Here is a 17,366-nt window from a genome sequence, read left to right as displayed (position 1 = left end):
CCCCAAAGGCAGGCTGCTGCTTTCCCACTCCGTCCAGATGTCAGACCCCTGCCCCGCAGGGCCCAGCAGTTGTGCCCTCCCTCGCCGTACGCCCCGGGCGCTCTAAGGGCGCCGGCACCCTCGCCCTGTCCCGTCCACGTCCAATCTGTTCAGGGTCGGCCATTCCCGGCGCTCCCCCCACCCTGCCTTCCGTGGGCCTCCCGCTCTGGCCCTGAGTCACTTCCCCCGCCATGCCCCACCCCACCCGCCTCCCCACCCAGACTCCCGCGGCTCGGCCTCCCTGGCCCCGCGCCCTCACTCCTCTCCCGGCGAACACGCGGGCGCATGCCTCCCCACCCTCACCCCCACCCCAGAACTAAGGGGGTGCCCGTGCTTTGCACACCCTGGGGAAAGCCCCCGGGTCACGCGGTTGTGTAAGGAGTCTGTGACATTCAGGCTTATTCCCACTCTTCCGCCTACGGACGTAAGACTGAGGACCGTGGAGGCGCCGCCCGGAGTGCGGGCCGCTGAGGCGGGCGAGCGCGCGCACACGTACGCACGCACGCCCACCCGGCCCCATCGCCCCTCGGGCCCCAGGTACCAGGCGCGCGGTCACGTGTGCCCATCGCGGGGCCGCAGGCGCGGGAAGCCGCGCGAGAGCGGGCCGCGGGTTGCGTGAGCCGGCGCCGCCGCCGCGTGCCCGGCGCGTCGCTGGAGCCAGCCCCTCCCGCACGGAGGAGTAGGCCCGCCGCCGCGGCGGCGTCTGGGTAAGCGACGCGGCCCAGCCCTTGTGGGCTGCTCCAGGCTCAGTCCCTCCCGCCGCGAGCTGCCCGGGGCGGCGGCCTGCAGCTGCACCGGTCGCGGAACAGATGCAAGTAGCTGGGGAAAAGGGTGTTTTTGGTCTTTTTGAGATGGCAGGGCGCAGAAGGAAAATGGCAACCGCGAGTGAGCGCTGGGCCGAGGATGCCCAGAGCCGCCCTTCGCTGCTGGCCCGGCCGCCAGGGCCTGATGCAGGCGGGGGTGGCTCTCCGGGGAGCTGCAGAGGCATGGTGCACTACCCGCTGAGACCCCGCGCAGGAAGCCCCGACCGGCCTGCGGCGTCCCTCGAGCTGCCGGGCCAAGCCCTACCCTCTTGCAAGCGGGCGGGTCTCCAGGTGCAGGCTGCGAGGACGCTGCGGCCACTGTCTCTTCTCCCCACCCCCCTCAATTGTGATTACTCTTTTTCTAGGACAGGAAGACACTCCTCCCCCCTTTAGCTCATATCTTTAATTTTTTTTCAAATTATGTTGATCTCGTTCTGAGCAAATCTAATGTTTCTTTTTGAAGCTTGCCCCATCTTATCACCGTTTTTCCAAGCACTCATTTGGAGATATAAAGCTATCGTCATTGCTTAGGCAGCGCCTAATGCTGTACCTGGAACCTGACAGCAGCTAACGTTTTTCATAAATTAACGCCCGCATCCCCCCAAGGGATTAAATTTGGCATTCTTTCTCTTGAGACTCAAATTCTTTTGGCAGAGCTGTTGATTCTCTTACAGGATTATGTCAAGTGTGTAAAGTATTTCACTTTGGAATCTCAAATTTTAGAACTGAGAGAGGCCTTATAGAAAAAATCCAGTTCATCCTTTCCATTTTACTGATGAAGACACAGGGCTAAGGAGCGTGGTGTCGCTTGATTGAGGTCCTCCGCCTTTTGACAGCTAGACTCCAGGGCCCCAGACACCTTGGTCATTATGCTCTCTACCATATCAGGACTGCAGTGCCAGTTTAACCAACTCACTGTAGAGAATGTGTCGGCCAGAGGTGATTACACTTGATTCAGGTCATGGAGAAATCAGGCTTGGCCAGTGTGTGATGTCTCTGGAACAGTGAGGTTGGCATTTCTAGGTGGGATAGTCTGCCTATGTGTACTTTGGAACACCCCCCCCCCCCATTCATCCCTATTTTCTGCAAGAATAACCAACATTTGCAGCATTGTTTGCTTCCTTAGATTAAGGCATCATCAAAATCCTCTTTAGCAATCTGGAAATGTTTTAGTTATGGATATGTTATGAACCCATTCTCTGACATCTGCTCCTTAATAAGCAACAGAACACTGAACTGTTAGTTCTGATGGCTGGATGGTATTGGGAAAGCAGTGAAACATCAAGGTATGGTCAGCCAGAAAGTGGGATGACTTGTCACACCTTTTTGGCCCAGTCCTACCCTGAATGTCTTATTTGTATGTAGTGGAGATGGTTCTGCTTAAATTTGTTTGCTGTTTAAATTTGTACCTGCAGTGTGCCATGTCCCATACAAGATGCTTTCATAGGTAGATTTTGAATTCTTACCAAAAAGGAGGTGGCACTGTATCCATGGTACAAACGGTAGGTGCCTGAGGAAGCAAGCTCAGAGGATTTACTTGGCTACAGTGATGCAGTCTTTTGCAGTAGATTTAAGCCTAGATCACTTATCCTCTACGTCTAGTCGGTGATCTTTTGCATTATATCTTGCTGCTCCCACTTCAAGCCAGGAAGGGGATGAGAGAATGACTTGTGGCTGATTTATTGGCGCCTGTGGTTGCCCAGAGAGGCCAAGCAGGACTTTTAGCTGCCCTCTGTGCCTTAGAAAGTGGAGCTGTGTGCTTCCACCCTATCTCCTAAGGGGAATGCGAAGGAGCCACGCTGTCTAGCTGGGGAGGAGGGGCCCAAGTGCCTTGGCTGTAAAATATCCTGGCCAGGGCTGTGCTGGGAAGTGTTGCAAAATGCCCTCCCCACAACCGAACCAAAGGGATTTATTTGCTATGGTCCATAGGTAGGGCTTGACCAACTTGTCCATTTTAGTAACAGGGCCAGAGAAGAATTGGGGGTTTTATGTTATTGCTGGTTTTTTCCTTGTTTTAAAAAAAGCAGTGCAGGTGCTCTTATCTTGGTAAATTATAAAGTACTTCTACACCACTTCCTGTGTCCCCTTTCTGCTTAGTTATTCCAAATAACATGTGAGTGAACTTCAGTCTTTTGAGAGGAGAAGGCTAAGAAAAATCCTGCTTCCGTTTATAGTTACCAGCGCAGGCTGTGTAGTCAAACCTGGCTGTTTGCTCTCCACTTCATACCATTTGCCAGTTGTGTGTTCTAAGCCTAGGTTATTTTCTCATCCGTAAAATGGAAAGAAAAATAATACATTAATCACAGTGAGGATTAAAAGAGATAATGTATGTGGAGCACTTAGCACAAGGCCTTGCCTCTAATATTTACTCATTATAATAGTAGCCATTGAAAATAATCAGAACAGTATTATTCCCTCTAGGAAAGGGAAGGTATTGCTTTGAACCTGCTTAGGGAGAGTGGAGGAAGAGGAAAGAAAGTGTGTGAAGCAAACATCAGTTTCAGGATTACTGACTGAATTTATTTACTCTTCTGCTTTCCCTTTGCTAGCAGGAATTTTTCTTTCTTTTGCCTTATTTGGAGAAAAAGTGTTTATAGGGTTAATCAGTTATTTTTGAAATTTTTGTGTAGTTCATTTCTACCCTAGTTACAAATCAGTCATACATGAACATTTTGTTCCTTCTGAAAAACTCTAGGCACTTTAAGCAAGGAGTGTCATTAGCCCACATGGGTAATATGTTCGTGGGACTATAGTTCGGTGGCAAAGGAAGTATTGGCTCACCTCTGTTCAGAAGTTATAATCACTTTGGTGTGCACTGTACTCTAGGTCTGTACTAACATTGTTTTCCAACTTTCTCCTGTCCTTGGAGTATCTTGTTTTTTCCTTCAGAAATGCAGTCTTTATTTTTTTTTAATGGAGTAAGAAGAATATTTACCTTTTCTTTCGCAGGGTTCCGATTTTCTTTTAAGGTCAATTAACTATTTGCACTCACTGTTATTAGCATTCTTGTTTGCCTGGTGCTGTGGCTTTATCAGCCATCCCGCAATGTTGGTTAGATGAGGGTTAGAGATACAGAAGGCTGGCTGTATCTGCCAACAGGCAGGAGGCCCCAAAATAACATTTCCCTGTTCTGTTAAAGGTTTCTAGAGCATAACTGCTTTTCCTGTATCATCTACCACGTCTGCTTCTTACCCTCATCTCTAACATTTTCGGTAGATTTTCATAAGCAGATTTCTAGGAATATGGCATATTTTACTTCAAGCAGTTTTTCAGATTTAGAATTTCTATATCATTTTTAGATTATAAAAATAGGTATAATGGAGTATGAGAATAAATATTTCTTTTTCCTAAATACTTTCTAAAAAGAAGTCTGAAAATGTGTGTTCCCCGCCCTCCCCACCAATGCCCACCCCACTATTTGAGGAGCACTTTTGTTTATCTGGCCAATTTTTTAAAGTTACAATTGGAATTATAGCTATTGATGTTTGTTCATGTTCATTTAATGTCATCAGTATAATTCCCATACTTTGAACATTTTTTAGAGTGTTAAATAATTCTCTTGGGTTTCCTCTGTCGCCCACCCCCACCCCCGTTTTCTAAGGCAATGGTTCTTAACGGAGGTGTCATGAGAATCAGCCAGGGAGCTTTTTTTAAAAAAAAAGGATCTGTGCCTCACCCCCAGCAATTCTGTTTGGGTAGTCTAGGGTGGGACTCAGGTGTCAGTACAGCTCTGTGTACATGGTTTCACAAAATAGTAATGAGCCACTGCTCCAGGATAAAATGATTCTTACAAACATTCTTACATTCTCTAGGTAATCAAATGTCACACTTCCATTCTCATGTGAAAGAACCGTTAGAAAATTAGAATCACTGTGTAGTCTTTTATCATGTGGCACTTGGAATATTTTGCTGTTAACTTTGTATTTATAGCCATGAGTAAGTAGCTCAAAAAAGCTGTGCACATTCCTCTGCCAGTTTTCCTCTGGGACATCATTCTGGCTACCAGTTAACCAGTTTAACTAATACAATAGATTTTTCTAAGTAAAAATCAAAGATATTGAGTATCCAGCTAACTCTGAATTAAACAATTGTAGATACTAGTATAAATTTGTTCCATTTTAGTTTGAACTAATCCAGAGTTACTACAATCTAGAAAGTAAATAAGGTTTTTGTAGTCTCTTAAATATTAATGCTAAACCTATCATAATATAAATGTCACTTTGATAACAGTAAAGCTTCTTAAAATGTGGCACTCTTAAATTTAGTTTCCAGTATATTTACAATATAATAAAATGATAAATTATTTTTCTACAGCCTCTTAAAATTTCACATCTTAAAATTTCTACCTAATATTCTCAAATGTAACTTCTAAGACCTTTCAGTATGCATGGGAAACTTTGGCTGTTTCACATACTTGAGAAAATAAAATTGATAGTCAAAGAAATGATGAGCAAAGACTATAGAAAAAACCTAATTAATAATTCGGGAAGTAGATTATATTAGAAAATGTTATAATAACTTTGCAATGGATTGGAGCTATACACTCGATGTAAAATCTGGTTATGTTGCCTTAAAACATCAAAGTCTTCCTATTATTATGCAAACAAGTTTGAATGAACCTATTATGTTATTCATTTTTTTTTAACAGATCTAAATTTTTTTCATTTTATAAACTTGGAAAATTTACCCCCTTATTTGATTCAACATATTTGCAAAATCTGCCATCAATATATATGTTGAAAGTTGTAGCTGGGGTCTTTGAAGAAAGGGCATTGGGTTTAAGGTTAGACTTGAAGTAGTGCCAGCACCATTTAATAGCTGGTTGTCTGACTTTGGTTACCTTCCCTTTCTTCTCTGAGCCTGTGGTTCTGCAACCATGAGTTGGAGCTAATGGTACCTGCCCTGCTACCTCATAGGATCAAAAAAGAAAAGGGCAATGATACTCAAAGTGTGGTACAAGGACCCCCTGGAGGTTCCTGAAACCCTTTCCTGGAGTCTAGAAAGATCTCCCTTTTGCAAGACCAAATTCTCTATATAGTTGAACCAAAATAGCATATGGCAACAGACTGCAGAAGCAGGTAAAAGAATCCAGCTGTATTTCTTAAAGCCAGATATTAAAGAGGATTGCAAAATATAAAACAGTGCCACTCTTCTCACTTGTTTTTGAAAATGGCTATTTTTTAAGAAAAAAGGTGTATTATGTTAACATGTAGTGAGTTAACTATCGCTATTTTAAATAAATATTTTTAAATTTCTCACTTTTGATTTCTAATGTAGTGAATATTGATAAATATTATCTACATAAACAACTGCACTTTAAGAGTATAAGTGAATCTTGAGACCAAGACTTTTTAGAACTGCTGATAGAGGGTAAAGGCTGAGTAGTTCCTATTGGGACAATTCTCCTGCAGATAAAAACTATAAACTTGAAAAAAAGTTTTAAAAATTACTAGATGGCATTCAAGAGTTACAGAAACTAGAGTAAGGTCTGCAATTGGAAGAGGGAACAGCAGTAGATTCGTTTCCATTTTTATGGCTTTTAGCCTGCGGGAAGTCCCCAGTTGGTGACACTTTAGGGGATGGCTAAAACTAGTATAATAACTTGTAATCTCATTTGCTTGGAGAAAAGAGATAAAGAAAGAAACAACAATCACAATAATACGTTGAACTTTTAGAAGGAGAGAACAGAACTGTGGTTACCAGGATTGGAAAAGGGAAGGGGGAAGAGAAAAGGGAGGGGTAATGAGAAATTGGTTAACAGACACAAAGAATGATTACGTATTGTAATGATGAATAAGCTAACTATCCTGATTTGACTGTCACATATTGTATACAACTACTGATAGTCAACTTTGTACTCCACAGATATGTATAATCAATTATACTTCAATAAAAAGAAAAAGGAAGTTAATTAAGGGAAAAAAATGATACAGCTGGAAAGTAAGGGGTGTGGGGCTGGCTGGTTAGCTCAGTTTTGGTTAGAGCACAGCTCTATGACACCGAGGTCACAGGTTTGGATCCCCATACCAGCCAGCTGCCCCCTGCAAAAAAAGAAAGTGGGGGGCCGGCCCCGCAGGTTCGGATCCTATATAGGAATGGCCAGTGTGCTCACTGGCTGAGCACGGTGGGGGTGACACCAAGCTAAGGGTTGCAATCCCCTTACCGGTCACAAAAAGACAAAAAAAAAAAAAAAGAGTGGGGGGTGAAATCATATAAAGGATGTTGGGGTGGAAGAACCCCAAATACTATGTATAAACTCTGCTTGAATCTCTTGCCCACCGCTGAACTGTGCATGTGTGGAGCAACCTCCAAACATTACACCTAAGGCTAAAAAAACCAGATTTTAGCTACTGCCCACCATAGGGGAGGCAGAACTTGGAGTTTAAGTCTGGCCAAGTTAATTGTGTGCAGAAACAAAATAAAAGCATTAACATTCTTAGGAGGAATATCATAGAATCTAGAGTCTACTGTATTAATCACAATGTCTAGGATATAATCTGAAATGAATTTTCCTGAAGAAAACAGGAAACCATCACCCTAATCAATGGAGATCGGCCCCACGTTGCCCCAAGGGTTGGCTTTAGCAGAGATTTAAAGCAGCTATTATAACTATGCTCAGCAGTGTATAGCAAAATAAAGTTGTGTGTGTGAACAAATAGGAGATTTCAGCAGAGAAATAGAACTTTCACGAAGAATGATATGAAAATTTTAGACCTGTAAATGTAATGTCTGAAATGTTAAAAAATCTGACTGAATGGATTTAACAGATTAGGAATGACCTTGCAGTCAGATATTTTGCCCTGGGCCGGCCCGTGGCTCACTCGGGAGAGTGCGGTGCTGATAACGCCAAGGCCATGGGTTTGGATCCCATATAGGGATGGCCAGTTAGCTCACGTGGTGCTGACAACACCAAGTCAAGGGTTAAGATCCCCCTACCGGCCATCTTTAAAAAAAAAAAAAAGATATTTTGCCCTTGCTGCTTTTCTGAATTGTTGTCAGAGGTCACCCAGGAATCTCTTGGTCACCACACGTGGGGTGTTTATACTGGACCTCATCCCCTTGTTTCTCTTCAGTATTTTGCACCATTGCCACCTCTTTCCTCCAAGGTTCTTGCCTTTCTTTATCTCCCTTGTCCTCCCTCAAAGGCAATATGTTTTCTTATTTCTCCTCTTCTGTCTTATTGTGTCTTTTCCGTTTTCTAAGGATTCACTCTTAGCTTTTTTTTCCCCCTCTTTATTCTGCTTCATAGTCCCATCCACAGGTGGTGGCTTCAGCCTTGTCATTTCAAAGGCTTCCTCTCCTCTCTAACCCTACTCTCTTTAGAGCCCAGTCTTGCTTATTGTCTCCATTCATTACTAAACATTCCTACTCAGATGTCTTGGGATAGACACCTTGAACTCACTGTGTTCAAAATGAAACCTGTTTTACCAAGCCAGTTTCTATGACTTGCCGCTGGCATTCTGGGACCCTGCCTTCCTATCAATAACTAGGAGATGGCAGTTACTCTGCAGATGTGATCTGAAGGAATGCATGAATTCTTCCAGTTATCCACACTGGAATTCTGAGACTCATCTTTGACTCCTTCTCTGTGGCTGACCACATCAAATCTGCGTCTAAGTCATGCCAGTTCTATGTCTGGTGTATCTCTGGTATTCCTTCCTTCATTCTCATTGCTGTTACTTGGATATTTTCGTAGGCTCCTAGCCAGTCTTTCTTTCTTCATGTCTTTCCCTTGCTAATCTTTTTTATATGTTGCTACTAAAACAATCTTGACTCGCAGGCCTGATGATGGTAATAATAGCTGACTCGTATTTATTGAACATTTACTATGGGCCGCACTCTTACCTATTATATGCATTATCTTATTAAATCCATATAACAATCTGTGAGGTAGATACTGTCATCCATATTTCATAAGTGAAACTGAGGCCAGAAAATTAAGTGTCTTGTCAAGACAACTAGTAAATGGTAGAGCTGGAATTTTAAGCTGTCTGACTCTAGAGTCCAAACTAACTACTGTGCTATCTTCCCTCCCACAGAATAAGCAACCTATCATACTGTTCTTACTCAAACATCTTACATAGTTCATTTCAAACAAAACTGGCGTGCCTTTTAATTTTATACTCAGTACCCTCTGTGAGCTGACTCCCATCTCTGGTTTTTTCCTTCTGCTTACTCTTGTTTTTTCTGTGCCAAACTGCATTCTTCTTTTATTTAAATATTCATACCTCTCCCAGTTATTTTACTCATTCTGTTCTTTGCCTGTTCAGATAAGTTCAGTTCAAATACCTTATTTCCCATTGGGTCGCTTTGTATTTATCTGTCCCTCAAAGCATGTTCTCTGAGCTGCTCTTATGGCACTTACTGCATTTACTTCATATTGTAACTACTGTTTTATGTTTTGTTTTCTCTATTAGCCTATAATCTTGAGTGCAGCATCTGTGTCATTTTTTTTTCTTTCTTTTTTTTTTTTTTTTTTTTTTTTGTCTTTTTGGTGACCGGTAGGTACTCAGCCAGTGAGTGCACTGGCCAGTCCTATATAGGATCCGAGCCCGTGGCGGGAGCGTCGCTGCGCTCCCAGTGCCGCACTCTCCCGAGTGCGCCACGGGCTCAGCCCGTCCTTTTTTTTTTTCTGTCGCCATGCCTTGTACAATGTAAGCTTTCAAATATTTTTTCTTTATTAAATTTCTCTTCAAAAATATTATTTAATAACTGAATAATTTAACTGTTACTCATAGACCATTAACCACAAGATTTTTGCGTGTGGCTTTTTAGTGTGCTATTTCTAATTTCCATATGGTTCAATAGTTAATTATACTAATGCACAATATATAATAGGAAGATACTGGTGAAAATGTTTAAGAGCTAAAGGGTTTTTTTTTTTTTTTGAGACAGTTTATAAGGCTAGTTTAAGGTACTTTGAATCATTTCATTGATTTTAAGTTACACGTTTTTCACATACTGAAATTTTCAAAATAGAGTTTTGTTTTGCTTTGGTTTTTTATCTCCCTGTAAATTGATGGTGTTTTAGAATCAGAAAAATGTGGTAAATACAATAAATAGTGACTTTTGGCTAAATGGCCTCTTGAAATAATACCCACAATTTGCTATTATTAGAAGATAATACTTAGACTGTAATACAGAGTCTTAGAGTATAAAATCAAGTGTTTGTAGATTCTGTAATCTTGTTATTTCTTATTTTATTGCTGCTTGAAGTCTTTTAAAAATGAGATAGTAAGGGGTAGAGAGTTTTGTTTTTATTTTTTAATTGGGGAAGGAATCAGGGAAACTATTACGTTTGAATAAGTAGGGTTTAAAGATAATGTACGAGTCTGGCCAGTTAGCTCAGTTGGTTAGAGCATGGTGTTATAATAACACCAAGGTCAAGGGTTCAGATCCCTGGACCGGCCAGATACTAAAAAAATAAAGAAAAGAAAAGTAATGCATGAATGTCGAGTTAAAAGAATCAAGTTGCAGGATTCCTAAAGTACAATATTATTTACATAAAATTTTAAAACATGCAAAACGATACTCTACCTTGTTAAGGGATATATGAGTACACTGATGCAGCAAGAATGTGACAATGTACAAGAGAGTCATAACACAAAATTCAGGACGATGGTTACCTTTGAGGTAAGATGGGTGAGAGGATAGGATGAGGGAGAGATGCCAGGGGGTCTCTACCATGTTGGGAATGTTTATTTTCTAAGCTGAGTACTGCGTGGGTGGTTATTTGTTACATTGTTTTCTGTATGAACTTTTCTCTGTGAAGTATTTTATAATTTTTAAAAATGAGGGGAAAAGGAATACACATAGATGTGTATTTATATTAAATGTCAATAAAAAGTTTTTCTAAGTTCAGACAGTATAGTTCCCCACCCACCCTTGATTCCCTACTACTTAGTTTCCCTCCCAGAAGCGAACATTTTACTGGTTTGTTTGAACCTTTCCAGAGTTGTGTACAGAAACAAGAATACGTTTATGTGTAAACTCCTCTCCCATCTTTAAAATGACCACTCCACTCCTTTTACATGAACACTGTGCCTTTTTCATTTACTGTTATCTTGGAGATTATTCCATATCAGTACACTAAATATGTAGTTTTAATAAAAATAGATTTTCTCTTTTATCAGTAAGAATTGCTATCATCTTTACCAGTAATATTCTAGACTTGACTTGCTAATAAGCATAAATATTTGTTTTGCTGTGTCACCTTTGCTTAACCAACAGGAAATTTGAGTTTCTCCCTGATTCCCCTTTCCAGATACTCCTAAGGCTTCCCATGGTGTCTTTTTGTGTAATCCTTGTGTTCCCTAGGCTCCTCCAGTGTGTGGGTCATGTTCCCTCTGGGAGGTGGGGAGGAGGGAAATTTGGGTTCTGGAGCTGAGTTGCCTGGATTTGAATCCCCTGCCACTTACTAGCAGTGTGACATTGGGTGAATTACTTGACTCTCAGTGTTGATTCAGCTTCTTCATCTGTAAGAGGCATTTAGTATTCCCTTTCCTGTAGAGTTGTATTGAGAATTAAATGAGTGAAAAGTGCCTGACAGATAGGAAGCACTATAAAATGTTAGCTATTTTTATTGTGTTATCGATCACTCAGCTATCTGTTGCCCAAGCTACTGCCAACTTCCAGGCAGCTAACCCCATACTCCACCACTAACCTCCCTAGACCTTGGTCTCTGGCTAGTGAGGAAACCTCATTCTCTTTTTCAAGATCTGCTCTTTCAGAGGATATTCTCCTAGCCTCCCAGTGATGTCCTCTATGCTACAGTCTCCTTCTCCCTAAAGCACCAGGGCTTTCTGTATAGCTAGGGTGGAGAAGGTGGTGAAGTACAGCCTCCCTCCTGTCTTGAACCACCACACTTCTGAATGTCCTTGCTGCTCATGGTAGGCCTCTCAGCCAGAATTTTTCTGCAATTCTTCCTCATTCAGGATTTTCCCCATGAGCCCCAGTTGTCCCATCCTACCTCGTATTTCCTTGGGGAACCTATATGCTTGTATGTGTCTGAATCCAGTTGAGTTCAGGGTTTAGGTTCTTTCTTATGAGGCTCCTGGGCCCCATATAAATCAGGAGATGTGGCTTGACATCTATTTTAAGGGCTCCTGAACTTACTGCGACTAATAAGTCCCCCAAACATTTTTAGATAGTTGGGAAGCTGGTGTCCCCTGAGCACCAGAGGATCCCTAAGAAGCAGTGATAGCTCTGGCCCAGCCAGGATACCCCTGTTATGTTATTAACATTTATAGCTAACATTTGAATAGCACTTTCCATTACAATATGATTTTTACATAAGGTATCTCATTTAACTCTGAGACAGGGAGCAGTATCTCGTTTCCATTTTTCCAGTGAGGAAACTGAGCATTAGAAACATTGTTGGTCACATAGATGGAAAAGGAGAGGCCTTTCTTTCACTAGTGTCACTCACACCCAGCTACCTTCTTTATTTATTTTATTTTTTAATTTTTTTTTAAAGATGACCGGTAAGGGGATCTTAACCCTTGGCTTGGTGTTGTCAGCACTGTGCTCAGCCAGTGAGTGAACCGGCCATCCCTATATAGGGATCCGAACCTGTGGCCTTGGTGTTATCAGCACCACACTCTCCCAAGTGAGCCACGGGCCGGCCCCTCCAGCTACCTTCTTTAAAAAGGGCAATATTTTACAGTCAGCAGAGTTTATATGAATCGTTATAATGTGGGGATTTAATGTTACCTAGGTTTGTGGTGAAATGACCAGTATTGAAAACTGCTGAATAATTTCATTTAAATTTAGGTCTCATTGATACTCTGTAGACAGTTTATGTGGACTGTAGCCAATTTTGTTTAAAAAGAATGTGTGTGTATATACACACACACACACACACACACACACACATGCACATATATACACACATACATATATATATATTTATGTTGTCCTTTTTCTCAGAGACATAATGGACACTGGTAGCCATAGCCTTGTCCTTCTGCAGCAGCTGAACATGCAGCGAGAATTTGGTTTTCTGTGTGATTGCACAGTTGCTATTGGAGATGTTTACTTCAAAGCCCATAGAGCGGTGCTTGCTGCATTTTCTAACTATTTCAAGATGATATTTATTCACCAAACAAGGTAAGGATGTGTTTTTGTAAATCAGAGGAATTTTTAGTATTATGATATGTGCATAGGAGCTGTATTAAAAGATTTTGGGGATTCTTTGTTAATGGGGTTACTCTAAGAAAAAAAATTATAATAATTTTTTGTACATCAGTAACTAAATTCTGTGTGAGATCCATGGTAGAAGAATGAAAACAATAATAGCTAAAATTTATTGAATTTTAGCTTCAGATCAATCTCCTCTGAGAGTGTGATTTGTTTCGGCTTTTGAAGTGCCTGTTCTGTGCCAGGCACAATGCTAAACTAAACCCAGGACATACAAAGGTGGCAGGCCTACTATATAGAGCAACTAAAAATCCTCAGTTAATAGAACTCTGTGCTGATATTTACAAAACCCTACCACAGACCATGTAAGTGGGTGGGTCAGAACCAAGAGTGAAATCCAAGAGAGGAAGAGGAAATCCTGAGATATCAGGACTAAAGAAGTGGATTGCCAACATTCTGACACCCAGTGCATTCTGATGCATTGACATAAACTTCTGCTTCAGGGAAGGTAAGTCCATTGACTGATTCCATTGTTCCTTGATATCCAGCACTTCTCTCAGGTTGTCTCTGTCCTAAATTTTTTTTTTTTTTTTTTTTTTTTGAGGCAGTTGGTCTGTACGGGGATCTAAACCTCTTGACCTTGGTGTTAATCAGCATCATGCTGTAACCAAGTGAGCTAACCAGCCAGCTCTTTAACCTGGTTTTGCAGGGATTTTTCTGATTTCTTCTTTCATGGTTATTTCTGTCTATTACCTGAATTCTACATTTGTATGTAAAACCCACATATTGGGTTTGGGGTTATGTTAAAGCTTTTCAAAGTTATACCTATATTAATTTCTGTTTTAAAGAATAGATATATTAATATATTTAGGAAGCCAAATAAGGTTAACATAATTTAAATTGTAAATATTACCAATTTCAGTAAACTCTTTTTTAAAATTTCAGATATTTTTATTGTGGTATTATACGTATAAACATAAAATTTGCCATTTTAATTTTTAATTATACAATTCAGTAGCAGTAATTATATTCATAATGTTGTGCAACCATCACCACTATTTTCACAATTTTTTCATTCCTCAAACAGAAGTGCTACCCATTAAGCAGTAGCTCCCCATCCCCACCTCCTCAGCCCGCGATAATCTCTAATCTACTTTCTATCTCTATGAATTTGCCTATTGCAGATATTTCATATAAATGGCATCATACAATCTTTGCCCATTTGTGTCTGGCTTATTTTACTTAGCATAATGTTTTCAGGATTCATCCATGTTGTAGCATATATCAAAACTTTATTCCTTTTTATGGCTGAATAATATTCCATTGTATGTATATGCCATTTTTTTTATCCATTCAACTTTTGATAGGCACCTAGGTTGTTTCTATCTTTTGGCTATTGTGAATAATGCCACAGTGAACATTGGCACACAGGTATCTGAGTTCCTCTTTTCAGTCCTTTTGGTTATATATTCAATAGACTGTTAAATTCCTTAAGAGTCGGGTAGTTACTTTATTTATCATTTTTCTACCTGCCGGCACCTAATATAGTGCATATCACCCAGGAGTCACCGATTAATGTTCAACTAATCAGCCTATCTGTGTTTCCTAACTTTAGGAAAGTTGATTAAATACATGAAGATTTGTCGCTGGGCTGTACAACTGGTATAAAATGAAAGTTTAAGCTTTCATTGCTGTTTCATCAAGGATTGCTAAGTTTGAACTTCTTAGGAAGAAATTACTTTAGCCTAAGACTGTTGTTAACTAAAAGGCAAACTAAATTGTGTTTCATTTCATGTGGATCTGTTTTTGTTTTTAACAGTGAATGTATAAAAATACAACCAACTGACATCCAACCCGACATATTCAGCTATTTGTTGCACATTATGTACACGGGGAAAGGGCCAAAACAGATTGTGGATCATAGTCGTTTGGAGGAAGGGATTCGATTTCTTCACGCTGACTACCTTTCTCACATTGCAACTGAAATGAATCAAGTGTTCTCACCAGAGACAGTGCAGTCCTCAAATTTGTATGGCATTCAGATCTCAACGACCCAAAAAACAGCTGTCAAACAAGGGCTGGAGGTCAAAGAAGCTCCTTCCAATCACAGTGGAAACAGAGTTCCTCCCCAGGGTGACCACCCCCAGTTGCAGCTCTCTCTTGCTATTGGGCTAGATGATGGCACTGCAGACCAGCAGAGGGCCCATCCTGCTACCCAGGCTTTGGAGGAACACCAGAAGCCCCCAGTGTCCATCAAGCAGGAGAGATGTGACCCAGAATCTGTGATCTCCCAACGCCACCTCTCACCCTCATCAGAGGTGACAGGCCCCACTTTTACCGAAAACAGTATCAAAATACACTTATGCCATTACTGTGGGGAACGTTTTGATTCTCGTAGTAACCTAAGACAACATCTCCATACCCATGTGTCTGGATCGCTCCCATTTGGTGTTCCTGCTTCCATTCTGGAAAGTAATGACCTTGGTGAAGTGCATCCATTAAATGAAAATAGCGAAGCTCTTGAATGTCGCAGGCTCAGCTCCTTCATTGTCAAGGAGAATGAACAGCAGACTGACCACTCAAACCGGGGTACCACGGAGCCTTTGCAGATCAGTCAAGTGTCTTTGATCTCTAAGGATACAGAGCCAGTAGAACTAAACTGTAATTTTTCTTTTTCAAGGAAAAGAAAAATCAGCTGTACCATCTGTGGTCAAAAATTTCTTCGAAAGAGCCAATTGCTGGAACACATGTATACACACAAAGGTAAATCTTACAGATATAACCGATGCCAAAGGTTTGGTAATGCATTGGCCCAGAGATTTCACCCATATTGTGACAACTGGTCTGCTGTCCCCCTGAAAAGTTCTCGCTTGTCTCAAGAACACATAGATTTGCCTTGTGCCTTAGAGTCAGAGCCCACACAAGAAAATGCGGACACCATCCTAGTCGAGTAGCAGCTTCTCCTTCAGAATTTTATACCAGTCCTGAAAAAGGAAATTCACATGGCAGTTTTTATTCATAATTATTTTCTTCCTCAAATTCTGTTGACTTTCTTTCTTTACAACTTTTCCAGTGTTAAGGTTGTATATATTATGTTTTCTTATAAGACATATTAATACGTGCTATTAAAATGTAACTTTCGGGGGGAGGGAAAAATATATAGCCTTCAATCAGTGCTGGTCACTATTCATAAATCATAATTTAGAAATCAGAAATTAATGTAGAGATATGGAAACTTTATAGAGTGAATAGTTATTTATAGAATTTCTAAGTTTTTCCAGGTTGTGGAATCAGTAAAATCAAATTGAATATGTAGTAAATTAAATGTTTTAAGGAATATTCTGAACTATCACTTTTGGCTTATGTTTCATTTGAATTAAGCCCCTTTTAGGATTATTTTAAAATATTTTCTGCTATATAGAAAATAAAAAGTTATTTTAATGTGTAACTATATGGTTTAATGTATAAAAATGTGTTTTAAGACATAGCTATACCAAATCATGAGTAGTTTTAAAATGACTTTTTATTTACCAGCTTTGCAGCATCTTACATGGCTTTTATTTTTTAACATTGAGTATACCTCATTTTTAATGAAAAATATTTCACCTAAAAGAAAGAAAGAAGAGTCAGAGAGACATAAAAAAATTGTAAAGAGAGAAACAGTAAGGCATATGCACATAGATAAGCACACAGAGAGAGATTCAGATAGATAGATCTACATTGACTAACATCCCAGGGTTGTTACCTTAATCTAGAATGTTTTCTTAGAGACCTTAAGAGAAATTAGAGATTTTTATGACCAGAGGTTTACGTGAGTTTAAAAAGGAAAATGATAAAATACAAATCTTTCTACCCTTAATGTCAGAGGATTTTGTAGGCTTTCTGGATTGACATTAATTTTCTAAACATCACTTGAAAAAGCAATTTTTTGGTGCTACAGTTTGCACTTTTTTCTGTTTCATAAAACCAGCAAGGTGGGTATGATGTTCTAGCACTGTGTATAGAATCCATGATAGTAGCTTTCCCTCTGTGAATAAACTTAACTCTCTTTTATAATGATGATGCTTAGAAAGCTAAAATCCCAGAAAAATTAAAGCTGATTGAATAAATGATAGATTTGCCTGCTCTAGGTAACTGGGAAATAGCTGGTCAAACTCTATCACAAAGGATAGATCTGAATTGTTTCTGAAATGTTTAATCTTCAAATGCTAGATAGGGGCCGAGCCCGTGGCGCACTCGGGAGAGTGCGGCGCTGGGAGTGCGGCGACATTCCCGCCGCGGGTTCGGATCCTACATAGGAATGGCCGGTGCACTCACTGGCTGAGTACCGGTCACGAAAAAGACAAAAAAAAAAAAAAAAAAAAAAAAAAAAAAAAAAAAATGCTA

At 40.5% G+C, this 17,366-nt stretch overlaps 1 protein-coding gene across 3 annotated transcripts; it reads left to right on the top strand.

Annotated features, from left to right (window-relative positions):
* The first annotated feature begins 348 nt into the window (after window positions 1–348).
* ZBTB25 (zinc finger and BTB domain containing 25) lies at window positions 349–16,283 on the top strand. 3 transcript variants are annotated; one of them, XM_063088849.1, is made up of 3 exons: window positions 349–576; window positions 12,771–12,950; window positions 14,800–16,283. In XM_063088849.1, exons 2-3 carry the CDS (start codon window positions 12,778–12,780, stop codon window positions 15,932–15,934), a joined length of 1,308 nt encoding a protein of 435 aa, XP_062944919.1. In that variant the 5' UTR covers window positions 349–576; window positions 12,771–12,777; the 3' UTR covers window positions 15,935–16,283. The 3 variants fall into 3 exon arrangements, with proteins under 3 accessions (XP_062944919.1, XP_062944921.1, XP_062944920.1); XM_063088851.1 differs by lacking the exon at window positions 349–576 and adding an exon at window positions 629–746; XM_063088850.1 differs by lacking the exon at window positions 349–576 and adding an exon at window positions 13,341–13,488 and having other exon boundaries at window positions 12,865–12,950.
* The last annotated feature ends 1,083 nt before the right edge of the window (window positions 16,284–17,366 follow it).

This window comes from Cynocephalus volans, chromosome 3 (assembly GCF_027409185.1).
Source record: "Cynocephalus volans isolate mCynVol1 chromosome 3, mCynVol1.pri, whole genome shotgun sequence".
In the NCBI taxonomy this organism is placed as follows: Eukaryota; Metazoa; Chordata; class Mammalia; order Dermoptera; family Cynocephalidae; genus Cynocephalus; species Cynocephalus volans.
This window is presented reverse-complemented; position numbering and strand designations above follow the sequence as displayed.